Raw genomic sequence first — 22,561 nt, forward strand, 5'->3', positions numbered from 1 at the left:
GAATATATCCTGGAGAAGAGAAAGGCTACCCACTCCAGTATTCTGGCCTGGAGAATTCCATGTACTGTATAGTCCATGGAGTCTCAAAGAGTTGGACACAACTGAGTGACTTTCACTTTCATTGCTGTCAGTACCCTTGTGTAAATTCTTGTGCATATCTTTTGTACCTGTGAAAGTCTTCCTTGGAAAGGAATCCAGGAGAGGAATGGTTAGGGAACATGAACATTCATCATTACAAGACAGTGTCAAATTCCTTCCCAGAGCGGTTATTCTAATTTACAGCTCCATCATAAAAGAACCTCCTGTAGATCCATTTCCTCTCTGACATTTGGCATTTTCATATTTTAAAATTTTTGCCAGTTGAATTGGTACTAACCAGCATGCAGTCTTTGCCTGCATTTCCCGATGTCTAAAAATGTCTCTTATCTTTACTGGCCCTATGGATTCCTCTTGTGAAATTCCTGCTCATGTCTCCTGTTAATTTTTCAAATGGATTATTTTTTTCTTCTTGATTGGCAGATGTTCTTTATATTTTCTTTGTTATCTTTGGTTCTATGTGTTGTACATATATTTTTCCAGTTTGTAAGTAGGGTTTTTTTTTTTTTTTTTTGTATTTATGGTGTGTTTTAGAGAACATAAATTTTAATTTTAATATAATCAAATTTTCAATCTTTTCTTTATAGTTAGCATTTTCTGTTTGTAGTTTAAGAAATTCTTCCTTTTCCCATTATCATGAAAATATTCACCTATACCCTACAAAGAATTGTACACTTTTACTTATGACATTTAAGGACTTGATTTGCTACAGTTAATATCTGTCTAGGGTGTGAGGCAGCAGTACAAGTTCTTGTTTTCTTTTTAATATGAATAATAATTTGTGCAGATTCATGTTTCAAACAGTTTCTCCCATTTCCACCAATCTGGTTTGCTATATCTGTTTTATTTTAAAGTACCAAGTGTGAATCTGTTTCTAGACTCTCTAGTATATACCATTGTGGACTGATATAAACAGTGCACGTTTATATCAAATCCTGATATCTAGGGCAAACCCCTGCCCTCCTGTCATTCAATTTCAGAATTTTGGCCTTTTGTTGTTCTTTAAACATTATGGACACCTTCCCAGGTGGTGCTAGTGGTAAAGAACCCACCTACTAATGCAGGAGATGTAAGAGATGTGCCTTCAATCCCTGAGTTGGGAAGATCCCCTGGAGGAGAGCATGGCAACCCACTCCAGTATTCTTGCCTAGAGAATTCCATGGATAGAGGAGCCCGGCAGGCTACAGTTCATAGGGTTGCAAACAGTCAGATGCAACTGAAGTGACTTAGCACGCATGGATCCATTATAGAATGAGCTTATCAAGATCATTAAAAGGTCACCGAACTTTTGACTAGAACTGAGTTGAATGGAAAGATCACGTTGTGGGAGAATTGATATCTTTTTGATACTAAATATTCCTATCAATATGGCATCTCCTAGTGCTTTTAAAAATGTCTGCCAATTAAGTATTACAATTTTCCCTGTAAAAGTATTGGCTGATTTTTGTTAGATTTTGTCCAAGGAATATAATTTTTGTGATGCTATTTTAAGTGGTATCATCTTTTTAGTTAAATGTACTGGTTATTTTTTGCTCTTATATAGAAATGCTATTGTTCTGTTGATCTTCTATCTAGCCCCTTCCTAAATTCTCCTTTTATTTCTGAAACTTTGTCAAGAGATTCCTTTGGATTTTCTTTATAGTCAGTAGTAGCATCAATTTTCCCTAGAAGTTACACATCTTTTGTTACATTTATATCTCATATGCATTATGTAATATTATTATAGATGATTTATTTTGAATTAGTATATTTTTGGCTAGTGCTTAGCAATTCTATTAGCTATTTAAGATTAATCTTGTATCATCCTCCCCATATTACAAATGAGAAAACTTAGCCCTAGGGAGTTAAGTAACGTGTCAAGGGTTATTACACTAGTAAGAGTGGTAAGCTTGGATGAGAACCCATTCATTTTAACCATAAAACCCACACATCCCTCGCCTACTTGTTTCCTTGAAGTACATAGCAAATTGTGTACAGGAAACCACCGTTAAGAAGCAAATCACACAGAATCCCATTTTTGACTTTTGTTTCTCCTGACATCATTTCACCTTCTTGCAGTTCACAATACTGTAATTAAGAACAGGCTTGCATGTTCCTTTCCTTTATAGTCTGGGTTTCCCCAGTGGTTCAGTGATAAAGAATCTGCCTGCAATGCAGGAGATACAGGAGACGTGGGTTCGATCTCTGGGTTGGAAAGATCCCCCGGAGAAGGGAATGGCCACCCACTCCAGTATTCTTACTGGGAAAATCCGATGGACAGAGGAGCCTGGTGGGCTACAGTCCACGGGGTTGCAAAGAGTCAGACACGACTGAAACAACTGAACTCAACGCATAACACAAAAACTGCCCCATTATGGCCAAGGTTTTGGATGGCTTTTCCAACTTTTCTGGATGTTCACAGCAAACTCACTAACTATGCATACCTAGAAAAATCTTCCCCATGACATTAAGTAAAAAATTTTTCCACAACACTCAGATAAAGTTAGTATTAATAAATAACTTAGCTAAGTCTTTAAAATATGCTATGCTTTCAGTGAGCTAGAATAATTCTTTTGGAGTCTTCTCTCTGCTCCAGTGGGTAAATTCACATTCAATCAATTTCTGAAAATACATGTTCAGTTGCCAGTGGGCTTGCATTTTGATCTGCAGCTCATAATATGCACTTAATGGGAAGGAACTGCTCCTGGAATCCTATTTTGGTCTGTCAAACATTTTTCAAGCCTTGGTGATCTATTGATTAAATCTGTATTCATAAATTTTTATGAATTCATGTTTCATAAGACTCAAAAGGTCATAACCTAGGGTAAGAATCACCTGTCAATTTAAAAACAAAGTCAAAGGTGTTCTGAAACTGTACTAGACCCATGAGAAGAATCAGGGTGGAAAGCAGTTTCCTATAAGTTAAGAAAAGACAATTTTAGGGGAAAATCTGTGCAAAAGCAATTGAAGCAATTGTTCCCAGGCCAATGCTTTATCTTACATGCTACTATTCAGGCCTAGATTTTATAGCCATATTCTTCAGCTCAGAAAAGGATTACATAAAACTATATAGTAATTTTTTTAAAGGCCAGGTTATTGGAGGAAATTTTAAGATTAGCAAAGGAAAAATTCAATACTAAGAGTGATTATCATTCAGATAACCATTCTTATTTCAGTGTATTTGTCAAAACTACTCATTATGATTTTTACACAGAGTTTATGTTCACAACATACTTACATGAAAAATAAGATTAATTATCCTCATTATCCTTAGCTCCAGAGGTAAAGTCAAAAAGACGAGTTTAATTAACCAGGATCACATATCAAATTAAGGTCAGATTAGTGGAAAAAACAAGAGTTTCTGAATCTACCCTTGGTCCCTCCTTCTCGTGAGGCACGGGATGGAGGGTGAGTTAGGAATCCTGCCAAACAAGCGTGCCAGCATTCGGTCCAGAGCTGGACCTGAGACAAATGCTAGTGAGAAGTGGGCTTTCTCTCAGAAAAGTGAGCCATGAAATACCATAACTTAGCAGTCATTGATGGGTAAATTCTTCGAAGTTGCTCTTTGTCTAAAATTCCTATTTGAAATACTATGGAGGGAGCTTCAAATATGGGAACTTCGGCTTTCTGACATGGTTACTGCTTCCTAGAGCAAATCACCCGTCCTTACGCCTTCTCAGTGGGTTTTCATCAATGTTCTGCTCATTCACTTGTCTGCTGGGGAAACAGTGGGAGCAGCTGGAATAGCGTCACTATTGCAAAGAGCAGAGTGATAGGGAAGCCGGCAGAAAGCTCTTTTGTGGTCATATACCTGATGGCCCAATGTTCAGCCACGACATCACTTTCTAGTCAACCTGATCAGAGGGTGCAGTGGACAGAAAGACAAATGAAAGAACTTACCACATAAGCCAGGTGTGACCGAGTGATCACAGCTGTGCTTTGACTAGCAACCGTGATGCTCAGAGAGGCGCCGGCAGCCAGTTGAGGCCCCCGGGCCTCATCCGGTGATACCTCCACCCTCACGTCCACTGTTGTGGCTGAAAGGCCGTCTGTGACTGAGATTTCCATGCTGTCCTGGCGGGCAGATGAGCCATCATGTAGATACCGCAGGACATTCTTCTCTACATCCTCATATGTGAAAGTGTCACCTTTCAAGAACAAAACAAATTGCAAAAACCCAATAGCTTCTGGGAACAACGCTTTTCATTTCCATAACACCTTTGTTCTCAGGATTTCAAAGCACATATAGGATCCTAAACCCTGGGAGTTGTAAGCTAATTAGTTCAACCATCCACCCAACGGAAGATTCCCTTTACACTACCCTTGAAAAGGGTTCTTTAGCCTGTCCTTCAACATGGCTCAAGGTGGGAGGCTCACCATTTTATAAGGGAGCTAATTCCACTGGAGATAACTCTGTAATTTTTTTTAAAGCTTTAAATCAGATGGAGCCAAAATCTGCCTCTCTAAGCTCCACTCCTCACTGTTTCATTCTAGACAATACAGCGCATGCTTCTATTCTTCATGATAGCCCTTCTAGAATCTAATCATGATACTGATGATTTATTTTAAAAGTTAAGAAAGTTAAAAAATACTTAAAACTTGAAAAGTATACTTGAAGTTAGAAACCTCCTCTGTGTAAGTCTAGAGTACTAATTCATAATTAGGTGATAGGTGTTGTGTAGAAAAAAAATTTTCAAGGTCATAAACATTTAAGAAAAATAGGTTTAAACAAAATTTAAAATATTTAAACGGCAGGATTCACTAGAATTCTAGAATCTTCAATATACAATATGAAAACTTCTCAAAATTTTTTGGTCATAGAACCCTTTTTATGAAAAATGCTACTTAGTACCATGGGGCCCCATGACTCCTGAGCACAGCTGAGGAACTGGTCTTCTTGGATGTTATATTCAACCCTATTTCTTCACAGATTACTGACTGTAATAATTGATGTTATATAAGAAAACTAAAGAGTTTATTCATTTTTTGTTTTCTTCTTCCAAGCCTTCTCTTGATGCTAATGTTATTGTGCCTTAAAATGATAATAAAACTAATATTTTACAAACATCTTTAGAACTCAAGTATTAATTACACACATGTTGGTTAAATATAATATTAAAGAAATTGGGCTATGACTGTTATGCTCCTAACATAGTTCCCTTAGGATAGCAGAAATCTATCATAATGACTTCTTTTGTTCAGTAACTTAAAAAAAAAAACAAACTGTCTTTGTGACTCCCAAGTGCCTATTTATTGTTCTTACAAATCCCACGTAGTTTCAAGGTCAAAAATTTGACACTCTCCCTCTGCAGCGATATTCAGAAGAACGCATTATTACACGCCTACTAGGAATTACATGAAAGTTTTGAGAAAATATGGATTGTCAGAATAAGGATATAGCATCCCAAGGTGACAATTTTGCAACAATATTTACTTCAACATATGAGAGTCAACTATTAAAAATTAGATTCAGTTTTGTTCTTTGAACTTTTCTGTATTTCCTAAACAATCAGCATGTATTATTTTTATAACTGGATAAGGTATAATAAATATTATTTTGGAAAGCTGGTCACATTACCATGTTTTTTTAATGGATGAAAATACATGCAGCTTATACTCTAAAGAGTCAGAGTGTTTACTGTGAAGACTCACAAGGAGCTGACAACTCTTACGAGGTTGTTCTAAATGTACTTATTCCAGGTTTCAGAAATCAATTTTACATACAACCTGAGGAAAGAGCTTCATAGTTTTGGAGTGTGGGTGGTGGTGCAGAGAAGGAAGTCCCCAGTACTTCAGCCAATGGACTAAACATTAAAGGTCTTCCCTTTCTGAGTACCTCCTTATAGTTTATCCCACAATATTGCTTTACTTCTTGTTGGAGACATAAAACCAACTATAGAGCAAGAACAATACTCTATATAAGAAAAGAATCTAAAAAACAGTGAATGTAAGTACATGTATAACTGAATCACTTTGCTATACACCTGAAACTATCAAACACTGTAAATCAACCATACTCCAATAAAATTAAAACAGTAAAAAAAAAAAAAAAAAAAATAGAAGTTCCAGGAGGTCAATGACAGAGAGAGCAGGCTACCTGTGGCCATGGGCCCTGGTGACCCAGCCGTGTACTTAATAAGCACGCCATGCTGTGGAGGCTTCCAAAGCTCAAAGAGGAGCTCTTCAGGCACTGTCTCCGTGTCTCGTACTCCCAACCGAAGTTCTGTAGTCAGGAGAATAGAGTATGGTGAGAAGCTGTGTACGTTAACAACTCTATACTCCGCATACAGTACAGCCCCAGGCCAGGCTGGAAGCCAGGTTGTGGGAAACATGATGGTTACAAGAAAATGCTAAATTGAATGGACCACAAAAGAGAGAAAACTTAATACAGTCAATTCACAAATTGTAAGTAAGTTCTTCAAGAGTTTACTTATGAGTCGGTAGTTCCAAATTCAGAACACCTTTTTTCTTCCATACAAGTGAGGCAATGGCGGTCCACAAAAAGGTCAGTCTTGACTGACTGCATAGATTTTCCTGCATAAAATACTGGTGCAAGTTGTTTTTACTTATTATTGTTTCTTCCCTTCTCCTTTCTCCGAATCTATAGAGGAGCCAGGTTATTTTAATAATGGATGCTCTGGCCATCACATCACAAGAGAAAGAGTGGGGCAGAAGAGACAGTTATCTTCATATCTATGACTTGTTAATAAGTTGGATGATAATTCACTTTAGGCCAATAATGACATGTAGAAACTGGATAAGGATGTGTAAGAATACACCTTACAAAAATCAAAATATCCACTCTTCCTTTTTTCAGATGTTCTTGGTAGAAGACTAAACTTCTAAAGAGTAAGTATACTAATAGGTAAATAAAATCACATATAAAACACGGGTCAACTCTAGCTCTTCACAACTTCTGAAGGTTATTGTGATCTGCCACTCCTGTTACTTTTCACTTTCTCAGTAGAAAACAAGAGCAGCCATTGAAACCATTTTCCTCACGTCTCTTCTCTGCTCCCTGTTACTTTATATTTTAGTGATGGCAACAAATCAAACTCCTGGAGGCTGGAAAATGAATTCAGTGTTGTATTCCATCACTGAGCACTGGCCTCTGAAGGGTTTATTTCCTTCTCTCTGTTGCTTCCATTTGCATGGAAATGGCCAAAGGGACCGCCATGGATGAGAAAGCACGCAACTTCCGGAAGAGAAGGTCACTACTTTTTGGTAACCATGAAGAGGTTTAAACAGGGACTGTTAAGTGAAATATGGTTCTATCTCCACAGCCATTTTCTTGCAGGTTCCCAGTTCTTACCTATAGACGTGCTGCCTCCTGGGCTGACCTCAAGCAGAGGAGCTGTGACCTGGAAGACTGGTGAGTGCTGATCAGCACGGAGTAAGTGAATGGTGAGGGCCATCTCTGGACTTGTGCGCTCTCCATCAGAAACTAGAAAGGGCACACACGCACACACAGGCATAAATCACCTTGTAGTCTGGTCCCCTTTAGGCAGTTCTATACATTTGTACCTAGAAGTTTTTTTTAGATTATCTTAACACTCTGAAGAGATGCTCACAGATGGAAAGAATAAGGCAGCAAGTTAAAGATACTGTGAGCTATTGTACAAAGTTCTTTCTACTGAATAATAAAGAGGCTAAAGGACCATAATAACACAGTCATTTTAAGAAGCAACTTTCACAACAAGATGATATTGATAAAAGTTAGTGGAAAGTAAAACAAAATACTCGCTCATAGGTAATGCCAATAAAAGCTTTTATTTGTGGAATTATTGTAGAGTCAATTCATTCTTCCAGTGTTTCAGAGAAATACTTTTTCAAGAAATCTCTTTGAGAAATAACTTGTTTATGTCTCATTAGAAAATAATTTTTTAAAAGGATAGAAATGTCTACACAAGTAATTCTAATGGTATTTGTTTGGAAGTAAGCAGACTCATTTTTACCTGGTCGTTATGTCCAGCGCAGTAAGTGGAAGACAACTTTGTGAATAAAGCAGTTACCTTAAGATTTTATTTGGATTACCTGAGACATCCAAATGAAAGCTGATCACTGGATGGAAATGAAAGCAGAGTTGCCAGACCCTTGATTCTTATTTCCATTTTTCCATACCCCACATGCCTTCTCTTCCCTAAAAGTCAGGTTTGTAGGAACTCCAGCACCACCAACTCATCAATGGGTTTATATGCAGTGCCTACTGAAAAAACTTCACTGTTGATACTTTAAATGTACGGTCTGCTCATACATGGGTTCACTACAAGAAACTTGTTTCCTTTTCTACTTTCTCCTGGACTCAGTAACAAGTCAGTGGGAATCTGACCTCTACGTCAGCCAAGTAAAGCATCACTTAGTGATTCCGGCTAATGAGTCCATACAGGTTTTAGGTTTGTCTTTTCCTTGAGAACACAACTAAAAGGTATGGCTGGATTTACAAGGTCTGTCCCTGTCCTTAGAGAAGTCCAGAAATAGCCCTCCTGAAGGAGAGACGACATTATCCCTGGGAGAAATGATGGTTTTATGACTACGGTTGTTTGGTCAAATGTCAAAGTTATTGCATCTGCTTCTTTGAGTTCAATCTTTCATGCTCTCTGGATGGCCAGAGATAGGGATCAATGATTCTTCTTTTTTGTTTTTTCCTTAATGTTTCCTCTATTTTTCTTTAGTTTTTTTTTTCTTTAGATTTTTATGTGGGCTATTTTTTAAAAGTATTTACTGAATTTGTTACAACATCGCTTCTGATTTATGTTCTGGTGTTTTGGCCATGAGGCAGATGGGATCTTAGCTCCCTGACCAGGGATCGAACTCACACCCCCTGCATTGGAAGGTGAAGTCCTAACCACTGGACCACCAGGGAAAGCCTGGGACCAACAACTCTTAATTTTTGGGAGCTTGAGGACAAGCATACCAACTTTTCCATACATTTCAGTGGATTCAGGATCCTCTGAAGTGCTTGGAATCTAAGTTAAGAAGGCCTTTTGTTAAATTAAAATAAATAATTCCAAAGTATAATTGTTTAATGTTTTACATTGTTTTTTTTTTTTTTTGGAAGTGAGGAGAACCTTTAGGAGCCTTCGCCATCCTTACCCTACAGAAGAGGAGGAAAGACCGAAAACTTAAACAGCTTTGGTCATATCACACAACTGTCGGTATGACCAATGTATATCCTTGCCTCTATAAATAAAGGGAGGAAAGTTATTTTTTAGTGTAAATTTGTGCATGCTTAGTTGCTCAGTCATGTCTGACTTGTTGTGACCCTATGAACTGTAGCCCACTAGCTCCTCTGTCCATAGGATTTCTCAGGGAAGACTATTGGAGTCCATTGCCATTTCCTCCTCCAAGGGGATTCTCCCCACCCAAGGATAGAACCCGCATCTCTTGCATTGGCAGGCAGATTCCTTACCACCAAGCCATGTGGAAAGTCTAGTACAAATTTCATAACAACAAAATATACCATGATGGCGCAGGGCTTAGCAAGCAAACATAAGAACTTACATAATCAAAACGTTAATTGCATGTCTAACCCTCTCTTTAAGCAATGTTTTTGATTTCTCTGAGAAAGTCAAATTGTTTCTGGTTCCTTTCACCAAAGGTCTACACAAAAAGTCTGCACATAGATGGTTACAGCACCTTTATTCATAATGGCCCAAACTTGGAAGCACCCAAAATGTCCTTTAGCAGGTGAATGGATAAATAAACTATGGTTCAGCTAGACAATGGAATATCACTCAACACTAAGACAAATGAGCTACCAAGCTATGAAAATACATGGAGGAATCTTAAATGCATATTACTAAATGAAAGAAGCCAGTCTAAAAAGTATGAGTTCAACTAAATGATATTCTGAAAAGGGTAAAACCATGGAAGGCAATAAAAAGAATAGTGTTTGCCAAAGGTGGGAGGTAGGGGTTGCAGGACGGGCATAAGCAAAGCACAGAAAAATTTTAGGGCATTACAGTATCAACTCTGTATGACACAATGATGGGTAAATGCCATACACTGGTCTAAACCCATAGGAGGCAAAATAACAAGAGTGAACTCTAGAGTAAACTCGACTTTGGGTGATTATGTGTCAGTGTTGATTTATCCTTGGTGAAAAGCGTACCATTCTAGTGACTGATGCTGACAACTGCAGAAGCTAAGCTATGCATGTGCTGGGGCGGGGGCACAGGGAAAATGTCTGTGCCTTCCTTTCAATTTTGTTGTAGACCTAAAACTGCTCTAAAAAAATGGTCTAAAATAAAAATTTTTTAAAATCACTGAACAGTAAAATAAAAGAACCTAAGGCAGAAACGAGATAAATTAATTTAAGGTCAACCCACGGTCTATTTTCTTTACTCTGTGTAATAGGTTCATGGATCATTTAACTTAAAGTCTTGGGGGAAGTTAATAGTTAACCCCTTCATCTATTCAAGCTTTCAGATTAGTATTGAGGCTTAAAATCTAAACTAGTACACTTCCATGATACTTGTTTATTTTTCATGACCAGAACACATACAGATCTGAATAAACTCAGAAAAGTCAGAAACTTGTATTAAAATCCTGGTTGTACTGTTTACCAGGTATAGAAACTTGGGCAGATTACTACTATAATGATCTTTAGTTTTCTCAGCTTTAAAATGCTAAAATAAAACCTATATTTACAATATTGCTATAAGGCTTAAATACGACAGGTAATACTGCAAATTGTTTTATAATCAAGAAGTCTAGAAATGAGCTGACAATGGGTTCTTTTCAACAATGACACAATACTAGGAAAAGAAATAAAAGGTGTCTACATCAGAATAAAAGAAAATTGTCAGTATTTGCAGATGAAATATTATATATAGAAAACATTAAAGATTTCAAACTGAGAGAACGAATAAAGGAATTCAGTAAAGTTGCAGGATACAGAATCAATACACAAAAATCTTTTGCATTCTGTACACTAATAACAAATCATTAGAAAGGGAAATTAAGAAAATAACCTCGTTTAGAGTTGTATCAAAAAATTAAACATGTAGGGATAAATTTATTAAAAGAAGTGAAAGACCTGTAATATGAAAACTATATGACACCAATGAAAGAAACTAAAAAGACACAAATACATGGAAAGATATTTCCTGATCATGAATTAGAAGAATTAATATTGTCAAAAAGCAGTTCCCCTGGAGGGTCTTCATACATTTTGTTTTGAGGTTGCAAAAAGTCAGCCATGACTTAGAAATTGAACAATAACAACAATATGGTGATTATAATCATTAATCAATTATTATCAATAATAATATCATTTTATTATATTATTAATAATATGATTAAATGATATTATAATATAATATAATATAATAAAAATGATATTATTAATAATATCATTTGGCATATTTGAAAGTTGCTAAGAGAATAAAATTAAAGCTTTTATCACAGGAAAAACATTTACTACATGGTGACAGATGCTAACTAGACTTATTGTGGTGGTCATTTCACGTTATATACAAATATCACTCATGATGTTGTACACTGAAATGTTATACATAAACTACATGTTTTACATACATACATATACATCAATTAAATCTCAAAAAATAATAAAAAGTAAAAAAAAAAACAATGATGGAAGACTAAAATTTACTGTTGCTTCAAGTGTGATTTTTTTAGCCCTCAAAGAACAAATTAATATCTGAGAATTTTAGGGAGATGACATTCTCTTCCACCAACATTTAGTCCTACATGAACTATAATAGGACGTGTGGATGGTTGACTTTAACGAAATAGTCAATCCCAAGGAAACAGCAATGTATGGATGCCATTTATGGTCAATCAACTTCACTCTAGACCGATATAAGAAAGTGTGTCTCTATTTCACATCAGCATAGATGCCAGCTCTGATTCTGTTTTTGCTTATTGGCACTCAGCTTCTATCACACTTTGAACTAAACCTAGGATGCTGAGATCTTTCACACATAGCTATCACAACTTACTCTCTGGGTCACAACACTTTTGCTTCACAGTAGCAAAGCATTCAATGAATGGCTTTATTCAGGACTATGAAAAGTGAAAATGTTAGTCACTCCTTGTGTCCAACTCCTTTAGACCCCTTGGACTGTAGCCTGCCAGGCTCCTCTGTCCATGGAATTCTTTAGGCAAGGATATTGGAATGGGTAGCCATTCCCTTCTCCAGGGGATCTTCCTGATCCAGAGATCAAACCAGAGTTTCCTGCATTGCAGGCATATTCTTTACCATCTGAGCTACCAGGGAAGCCCATTCATTCATTAGCTGAGCATCACGTAGGGATGATTATAGGCATGCTTCAGAGATATTTCAGGTTTGGTTCCAGACCATTGCAATAAAGTGAATGCTATAATAAAGCAAGTCACACAAATTTTTTGGCTTCTTAGTGTATATAAAAATTATGTTTGTACTACATTGTAGTCTAATAAGTGTGCCATAGCATTATGTTAGGCATTATGCATGTACATTAAAACCCCTCCCACCATCAGGGTCTTTTCCAACGAGTCAACTCTCTGCATGAGGTGGCCAAAGTACTGGAGTTTCAGCTTCAGCATCAGTCCTTCCAATGAACACCCAGGACTGATCTCCTTTAGGATGGACTGGTTAGATCTCCTTGCAAGTCCAAGGGACTCTCAAGAGTCTTTTCCAACACCACAGTTCAAAAGCATCAATTTTTCGGCACTCAGCTTTCTTCACAGTCCAACTCTCACATCCATACACGACCACTGGAAAAACCATAGCCTTGACCAGACGGACCTTTGTTGGCAATGCAATGTCTCTGCTTTTTAATATACTATCTAGGTTGGTCATAAATTTCCTTCCAAGGAGTAAGCGTCTTTTAATTGCATGGCTACAGTCACCATCTGCAGTGATTTTGGAGCCCCAAAAAAGTAAAGTCTGACACTGTTTCCACTGTCTCCCCATCTATTTCCCATGAGGTGATGTGACCAGATGCCATGATCTTAGTTTTCTGAATGTTAAGCTTTAAGCCAACTTTTTCACTCTCCTCTTTCTCTTTCATCAAGAGGCTTTTTAGTTCCTCTTCACTCTCTGCCATAAGGGTGGTATCATCTGCATATCTGAGGTTATTGATATTTCTCCCGGCAATCTTGATTCCAGTTTGTGCTTCTCCCAGCCCAGCATTTCCCATGATGTACTCTGCATATAAGTTAAATAAGCAGAGTGACACTATACAGCCTTGACGTATTCCTTTTCCTATTTGGAACCAGTCTGTTATTCCATGTCCAGTTCTAACTGTTGCTTCCTGACCTGCATACAGGTTTCTCAAGAGGCAGATCAGGTGGTCTGGTATTCCCATCTCCTTCAGAATTTTCCACAGTTTATTGTGATCCACACAGTCAAGGCTTTGGCATAATCAATAAGGCAGAAATAGATGTTTTTCTGGAACTCTCTTGCTTTTTCGATGATCCAGCAGCTATTGGCAATTTGATCTCTGGTTCCTCTGCTTTTTCTAAAACCAGCTTGAACATCTGAGACTTCCTTCAAACTCCTGTAAATGTTGATATTTTGACCTCTTGCCACAAATGAAAGTTCTTAATGACATCTAGAATGGTGAATCCCTTCCAGAAAGTTGTCAATATATTTTGCCCAGATCCATCCCAGGAATCCCTATCTATGTTAGCTATAGCATCACAAATTGTATATTTTACATAATAAGACTGGAAAGTCAAAATTACTCCTTGATCTATGGGTTACAGAATGGATGCTATGTTAACAGGTGTGAACACAACATAATCTCATTGTACATCTCCATCAGAGCTCTTGGGCACCAGATATATTGTCAATAAGAAGCAATATTTCGAAAGAAATCATTTTTTCCCAAGTAGTAGATCTCAAGACTGAGCTTAAAATATTCAGTAAGCCATGTTGTACACAGATTTGCTGTCATCCAGGCTTTGTTGTTCCATTTATAGAGCACAGATGGAATAGATTTAGTACCTAGTTCTTAAGGGCCCTAGGATTTTTGAAATGGTAAATGAGTGTTGGTTTCAATTTAAAGTTAGCAGCTGTATTAGCCTTTAACAATACAGCCTGCCCTTTGAAGCCAGGGACTGACTTCTCCTCTATAGCTATGAAAGTCCCAGACAGCATCTTCTTCTAGCGCAAGGCTGTTTCACCTACACTGAAAATTTGTTCTTTAGTGTCACCACCTTCATGAATTAGCTAAGCTAGATCTTCTGGATAACCTGCTGCAGTTTTTATATCAGCACTTGTAGCTATACCTTGTACTTTCTCGTTATTAAGATGGCTTCTTTCCTTAATCCCATGAATCAACCTCTGCTAGCTTCAAACTTCTCTTCTCTAGCTTCTCACCTCTCTTAGCTTTCACAGAATTGAGAGTTAGGATCTTGTACTGGATTAAATTTTAGCTTAAGGGAATGTTGTGGCTGGTTTAATCTTCTACCCAGGCCATTAAGACTTTTTTCCCTATCAGCAACAAGGCTGCTTTGCTTTCTTATTTGTGTGTTCATTGGAGTAGCACTTTTAATTTCCTTCAAGAACTTTTCTGTTGCATTCACAACTTGGCTGTTTGGCACCAGAGACCTAGCTTTTAGCCTATTTTAGCTTTTGACATTCTTTCCTTCCTAAGCTTAATTATTTCTAGTTTTTAATTTAAAGTGAGAGATGTGTGAGTCTTCCTTTCATTTGAACACTTAGAGGTCATTGTAGGGTTATAAATTGGTTTAACTTCAATATTGTTGGGTCTCAGAAAATATGGAGGCCCCAAGTGAAGGAGAGAGATGGAGGAATGGCTGGTTCGTGCAACAGACAGAACACACACAACATTTATTAAGCTTACTGTCTTATATCAGCAAGTTCCTGGTGTCCCCAAAACAATCACAATATTAACATCAAAGATCACCGATCACAGGTCACCATAACAAATACAATAATAATGAAAAAGTTTGAAATATTATAAGAATGATCAAAATGTGACACAGAGGCAGGAACTAAGCAAATGCTTCTAGAAAAATGGCACTGAAAAACTTGTTGTATGCCGGGTTGCCACAAACCTTCAGTTTGTGAAAAAAAATGCAATATCTGTGAAGCACAATAAAGTGCAATAAAATGAGGTAGGCATGTATGTGCCAATCACTATTTTGGGAACTCTCTGTGTGTGTGCTAAGTCACTTCAGTCATGTCTGACTCTGTGCGACCCTATGAACTATAGCCCTCCAGGCTCCCCTGTCCACGGAATTCTCCAGACAAGAATACTGGAGTGGGTTGTCATGCCCTCCTCCAGGGTTTGGATGCTGTACACATATATAATTATTATTTATTATCCCCATTGATGGATAAGGCATGGAGGCACAGAAAGGTTAAGAAACTTTCTTAAAGCAGGCTGAACCTGAGACAGACTGAATTCAAAGTCTGAGATCTTAACCATTGTTACCTCTTTTTAATAAATAATAGAACAAGTTGAAATTGGGCTTAAAGAACACTAATCTTTCGTATCCTTGGTGGAGCATTTTTCCTATGAATACAAAGTTGAGCTATCACTATCTAACTAGCCATGTGATTATTTTAGAAGAAACTTGTGTTATGTAACTTTTAAATAGCTTTTAGAAAATAGCTAAAGTAACAATGAAGAGAGCAAAAGGAAGGTTTCTTGAAAGACTGCAATTAAAATTTTTACCTGTGAAGTGGAATTTCACTGATTCTGGGAGACCTGAAAGAAGAGAAGACAGAAAATGATTATACTGGACATTTGGGGGCCAAAAATGGATGAAAAAAGTGTAAAATAATTAGGGGAGAAGTTAGAAAAGTAAATTATTATGGTTTAAGAGGGGCTTCTCTGGTGGCTCAAATGGCAAAAAATCTGTCTGCAACCTGGGTTCAATCCCTGGGTCAGTAAGATCCCCTAGGGAATGGATACCCACTCCAGTGTTCTTGCCTCATGGACAGAAAAACCTGGTGAGCTACAGTCCATGGGGTTTAAGGAAAGATCACCAGATTGTTTGCTAAAATTATGTTGAGTTTAATGAGGCCAATACTAATTTTAAGTAACAAAAAGAACCACAGAGTGGAATAATTTTATATCATAGCAGTTAGAGTGATTTATAATAGATTCATTCAGGTTCCATTTTACCAGTACATAAAATCCTACAAATGGGTGAATGTGGGTAATGTCGTATATCACTGACAAGGCTTTCTGGTGGGTCAGTTTCACTGTAGAATTGAGTGATGCCTGGGACATTGATTTACACACTGTAACAGCATGAGAGATTTACCTCATGGCATTTATCCCATAGATTATACAGGATACAACTCTGCTGTCTCTAAAATGGCTCCAGAAACACAGGTGATTATAGTGGATTCGGAAATAACTTCAACCAGGGCTGACATGTTTTCTTTTCCTCTAATCCCTGGATAACCTGAGTTTCTCGTAAAAAGTGGGTCTTGTAAAGTTGGGGTTAGAGGACCATGAACATTTTCACTGGCTCTGAGTTATCCGGCGAGTAAACACTGGGGATTAGAGAAGGAAATGGAAATCCACTCCAGTATCTTTGCCTGGGAAATCCCATGGACAGAGGAGTCCATGGGGTCGCAAGGAGTTGGACATGACTTAGCGACTAAACACGCACACAAACATTGAGGACACTCCTTAGAGAAGAGGTTTATCCCAATGCTTAGGGATTTTTAATCTGAGTTACTTATCTTCTAGACAATTGCATCTGTATAAATAATGGCAAATATTACTTTAAAACTTTGCCATACTATAAAACATAATTCTAAAACTATTCAACCAGTGTTCAACTCACCATTAGAAATCACCAACTGTTCTGTATGATTAAAGCTACTATACAAAAATAATTCTCTATATTAATTGTGTTGGAAGTGTGAAAGTGTTAGTTGCTCAGTCATGTCCTGCTCTTTGCGACCCCAAGGCCTGTAGCTCAACAGGCTCCTCTGTCCATGGGATTTCCCAAGCAAGAGTACTGGAGTAGGTTGCCATGACCTCTTCCAGGGGATTTTCCGACTCAGGGATTGAACCCCGGTGTCCCACACTGCAGGCAGATGCTTTACCTCTGAGCCACAAAGGACATAAACATCTTAAAGATTACAAAGAAACAGGCTTCAAGATTTTTAGAGGCATTCCAAAGCAAAGAACTGTTGTCAAGGGTGACCAAAAAGTTCGTTTGGGCTCTTCCATAAGATGCTATGGGAAAATCTGAATGAATTTCTTGGCCATCCCAATATCTAGTGGAAGGGACTTAAAACTTAGCAGCTTTGAATACTTGGTCAAAGGGACACATAAGGGGGTGGCAAGGATTAAGGCTGTCTTGACTTAATAGAAGGGCATACACTTGCTTGAATTAGAAATGGGAGTTATTCTTTTGGTCAACCTTTTCTTTTTTTTTTTTAATTTTTTTATTAGTTGGAGGCTAATTACTTCACAACATTTCAGTGGGTTTTAAAGATATTTTTGTCAAATCCTGGTTTTAATCCCAAAAGGTGCCTGCATGAGATCCTTCTCACTAGATTCCTCTCACACATGCCCATCTGCCATGGCCTCCTCTTCAAATTCTCTCTCTTCACTGCAGTCAAAGAGTTCCTTATGAAAAGCCAGCCCCCTGTATCTTAAAACCCCCACCAGGTTCTTCTTCTTCTGGGATAAAGCTCCATGTCTCCACAGGCTCACAGGGCCCCTGCCATCTCTCTTCCCATCCAGGCTCATTCCCACTCTGCTCAACCCTCCACATTCCAGACACAAAGACTTTTTTCAGTCCCCAGGAAGTCATATTCTCTCTCTCCCAGGGCCTCTGCACAGGGATGCATGTCCTTCTTTCCAGAATGTTCTCCCAATGATCCCAACACACACCACTCAGCCTAGTTAGCTCCTACCCACCCCTCTACCATCAAGACCTCCCTGAGACAGCCTCCGGTGGACCCTTAATCTAGGTCAGACTTGTTACATTCAGTTCCATATCTTTAGAATACTTATCTCAGCCTGTGATTGAACATCCCTCACTGAGGGATAAGCTTTCTTCCTTATTTTTAGAGCACTTATTTCAGCCTGCAATTAAACCTCCCTCAGTGAGATTATTTCTCAAATTCTGTCTCTATACCTAGATCCCCAAACTTGCCAAGATGCCTCTTTTTGCTCACCACTAGCTCTCCAAGGCCTCATTCAGGCCTTGCCACCTAGGAGACACAAAATAAAGATTTATTGAAAGTATGCCATGAAGATTCACAGAGAGCAGTTTGAGCACCTCAAAATAGAGGGGGATAAAAGCATTACCAGCAAAGGAAAAGGCCCTGATCTCCTGGAGGTGGGGGGCTGCAGTGGGAGGACGGTACATGATGTTGCCCTGGTTAACGTCTTCCTGGGAGAAATAGTGGATGGGAGAGTGAGGCTGGTCCCTGTGTTCGATGATGCCTGGAAAGAAAGAGAGTCTGCATGAGCATCAACAGTAATTCTGATGTCTGACAATGATTAGAGACATAAAGCTGCCTTTCCCACTGGTGGAAGTCATCCATCAGGAACAATTGCTCTCAGGGTGTTCTTGGCATACTATTCTCTAGTTATTCAAGAAAGGGGCAAATCTGAAATGTAAATACTCTTGCCTAGGATTCATTGCAGGCTTCCTGGGTAAATTCCCCTGGAGAAGGGATAGGCTACCTACTCCAGTATTCTTGGGCTTCCCTGGTGGCTCAGCTGGTAAAGAATTCATCTACAATGCGGGAGACCTGGGTTCGATTCCTGGGTTGGGAAGATCCCCTGGAGGAGGGCAAGGCAACCCACTCCAGTATTCTTGCCTGGAGAACGCCCATGGATAGAGCAGCCTGGTAAGCTATAGTCGATGGGGTCACAAAGAGATGAACAAAACTGAGAGGCTACGCATAGCACAGCACAGGATTCGTTGCTCACGAACAATAGTAAGATGCAAACGACTGCCCTCTAATGTGGCTTAGACCAGGGAAATCCTTACAAGTCACAGACAATGAACTGTAATTATGAGATTCTCTCAATTAAGTTCAGGTTCAAAGGTGAAAGCTGCTCCAAAATGGCACAGTCTGGTCTCCTGGTGAGGCTGTAAAGACTTTTCTTCAATCTACTTTCTTTCCTTCAGTCTCTGTGATGATTTCTGGCAACAATAATGTGGATCTTAATTATTCAAAGAACTGGATTATCATTAAGTTACAAAAGCCTTAGGGGCTGACTGTGGTTTCTGATTTTCACAGGTACAGAACTGATGGGCTTCCCTGGTGGCTCAGCTGGTAAAGAATCTATCTGCAATGTGGGAGACCTGGATTCGATCCCTGTGGTGGGGAGATCCCCTTGGAGAAGGGAATGGCCAACCTACTCCAGTATTCTGGCCTGGAGAATTCATCTGGGTGACCAATAATGCTACTGTAAATACATTTGTTTTTTTTTGAAGCTCACAGGGTATTAATATGTAGAAGCACTGTGTAAACTTAAAGAAGTCATAAACAGTACTTATTACCTTGGTTAAGAAGAAAGAGGAGGAGTAACTTATCCACTGAGGGAAAACTGAGTTTGTGTGGGTCAGCCCCACTGGGTTGTCTGGCAAAGCTCCTTGTTCTTTGTGGTTGTTCAGTTGCTAAGTTGTGTCTGACTTTGCAACCCTATGGACTGCAGCATGCCAGGCTCCTCTGTCTCCACTACCTCCCGGAGTTTGTTCAAATTCATGCTCACTGAGTCGCTGATGCTCTCTAACCATTTCATCCTCTGCCGCCCTCTTCTTTTGCCTTCAGTTTTTTCCAGCATCAGGGTCTTTTCCAATGAGTATACTCTGCATCAGGTAGCCAAAGTACTTGAGCATCAGCTTCAGCTCAGTCCTTCCAATGAATATTCAGGGTTGATTTCCTTTAGGATGGACTGGTTTGATCTTGCTGTCCAAGACCTTCAAGGGTCTTCTCCAACACCACAGTTTGAAAGCATCAGTTCTTCAGTGCTCAGCTTTCTTTAAGGTCCAACTCACATCCGTATGCGACTAGTGTAAAAACCACAGCTTTGACTATGTGGACCTTTGTTAGTAAAGTGATAACCTCTGCTTTTTAGTACACTGTCTAGGTCTGTCATAGCTTTTCTTCCAAGGAGCAAGCGTCTTTTAATTTTATGGCTGCAGTCACCATCTGCAGTGATTTTGGAGCCCAGGAAAATAAAGCCGGTCATTATTTCCACTGTTTCCCCATCTATTTGCCATGAAGTGATGGGACCGTATACCATGATCTTAGTTTGTCCTTAGCACATGCTGACTCTGTTCCACTCTCTTATGAGAGCCTCACCAAGGCCGGCTCTGTCCCTACAGGTGTGCTTAGATCTGGCCAGTCGTGCCTGCACATGGGAGGGAAGCTCAAAGAGTGATGAACTTATTTGCACCCCATGCTCTCCAGCACAGCTCTGTCAGTACCAAACCTGACACATTCATCTCCACCTGTCTGACCATAGTGTCTCCCTCTCAAATGGCTCTAAACTCAGAGGTGATGAATAATTGTTACTCCTTAAATCATCAACAAGCAGAAGCCGACAGAATCCCAGAGCTTTTAAGGCTGGTCAACAATAGAAGACAAAGAGCATCACTCAAAAGATCACTTACTGCCTGTCTTACCTTGATTTGGATGCAGAGGTAGAGTGATGTTGTATATTATCTTTCTGCTTGGCCTCTCAGAGTTTACAAAGGAGAGAGAATGAGGCTGAATCACGGTCAGGCCATCTTCCCGAGCCTACACAAAATTTGAGAGGGAAGAAATAAAAAATGGCGTGCTGAAAACAAAAGCCAGAGGCAAAAACAAAACCCATTAAAAAAAAAAAAAAACTTCCTCTGGGTTTTTTAATTTGTCACAGAGAGCAAAATTTTCTCTGAGAGTTCAAAAGAAGGATGGGTTCTCCCACATTGCAGACTTGTCCCTGCCTTAAGCATCTCATGGGGTTATAGAGTTCTCTTTGGGTCTTGCACCTGACCCTTCTCTCCCCTGCCCTTGGCCTCCTGGGTTTGTGCCGGCACATGCTGTGGGAATCCCAACATGATCACTTATTCCTGGTTGGAGCTCACAGCGGTACATGTTTGGAACTAAACCATCACAGTTAGTGATTCTACTGTTCACAGCTGGATCCTCACAGCCCTCTAATTTAATGGGCTAAGATGGGATCTGGTGAGAATTTCTCCCATCCCCCAGCTTGCTGATGGGAACTGTGATGCATTCTTTTCTTTTCTTTAACTTTGATGGTTTCAGTGGCTAAAGATGAACTTGCCTCAAATGCCAAAGAGGCTCACCACTGGAGCTCAGAGGTTTAAGAGCTACGTGTTTATTAAAGCTTATAGAAGTAGTATTTCCCTTTGTCTCCATTATACTGCTCTAAAGAACCAGATATTGCTTTTCACTTCTAGCTTTCAGGACCCAAGGAAGGACTCAAGTGAAATTAATCGGAAAGTCAATGTGTGTACAGCTCTCACTATCCATTCACCTGTGTGGGTTCACAACCCATTAACAGTGACAACATTACAAAAGACAGAAAGATTCAGAATTCCATGGCCAGGCTTAACACAGATTTGGGAACAGCAGCAAAAACAGAGTAGAGGGGAGAAAATTGAAAAGGAGAGTGAACATGGGCCCTTTGCCTGGGTCACATATATTGATACTAAAACAGAACAAAAATATCTGGTTCATCACAGGCTCTTTCTAATTGATCCCTGAAGGGTTAGAGTTTGACACGCTCTCCTGCTCTTTCATACTGTTCATAGACTCACTGGAAAAGACCTTGATGCTGGGAAAGATTGAGGGAGAGAGGAGAAGGGGAAGATAGAGAATGAGATGGTTAGATGGCATCAACATCAGTTTGGGCAAACTCTGGGAGATCGTGAAGGATGGGGAAGCCTAAAGTGCTGCAGTCCATGAGGTCGCAAAGAGTTGGACACGACTGAGTGACTAAACAATAACAAACTGCTCTTCCAAACTATGCTACTTTCAGAAGGAATTTCCCATCTAGGAAAGGAATAAGAAGGGCTCAGGAAGTCTCATGGAGGAGGGCATGGTGTTCTTCCTTTTAACCACGAAAAGACTGAAGATTGCAGTTGCTTTGTAATTGTCCCCAAGCCATACTTATCTTGGGGAGAGGCAGCACTTGCAGGTTAGGACAACCCCCTCTAGTACAGAGTCATATTTCAAGTCATTGCTCAGGTCTGGAATGTAATGAGCAAGGAAAATCAGAACTGCAAATAGCAGCTGGTCTCTTTAAAATAAAACGGGGAAGGACAACACAAGAAAAATACATATCCTATGCAAGGTGTTTACAGCTCATACATGTGTGCATACATCTATAAACACGTACACATGCAGGCACAGATTCATGGACAAAAAGTATAGGCTGGGTGCACTGTTCAATACTGTTTGCCAACTTTTCATCTCAAAACCATCAGAATGACTGAACATTCTCAAGGTATTATGGGATATTTTTGAAAATCTAGATGTCCCTAAAACAATAAAGTGATAAGAAAAGAG

At 39.1% G+C, this 22,561-nt stretch overlaps 1 protein-coding gene across 1 annotated transcript in view; it reads right to left on the minus strand.

The window, feature by feature from the left end:
* The window catches only part of FRAS1 (Fraser extracellular matrix complex subunit 1), a 518,223-nt gene that overhangs the window by 109,394 nt on the left and 386,268 nt on the right, over nt 1-22,561 (minus strand). The window contains exons 33-38 of the mRNA XM_061145732.1: nt 20,671-20,785; nt 18,336-18,473; nt 15,729-15,761; nt 7,388-7,519; nt 6,173-6,298; nt 3,976-4,223 (exon numbers count right to left, since the gene is read on the minus strand). Of these exons, the coding sequence (XP_061001715.1) occupies nt 3,976-4,223; nt 6,173-6,298; nt 7,388-7,519; nt 15,729-15,761; nt 18,336-18,473; nt 20,671-20,785 (792 nt within the window). The remainder of the gene's footprint in view (nt 1-3,975; nt 4,224-6,172; nt 6,299-7,387; nt 7,520-15,728; nt 15,762-18,335; nt 18,474-20,670; nt 20,786-22,561) is intronic.

This window comes from Dama dama, chromosome 6, assembly GCF_033118175.1.
Source record: "Dama dama isolate Ldn47 chromosome 6, ASM3311817v1, whole genome shotgun sequence".
In the NCBI taxonomy this organism is placed as follows: domain Eukaryota; kingdom Metazoa; phylum Chordata; class Mammalia; order Artiodactyla; family Cervidae; genus Dama; species Dama dama.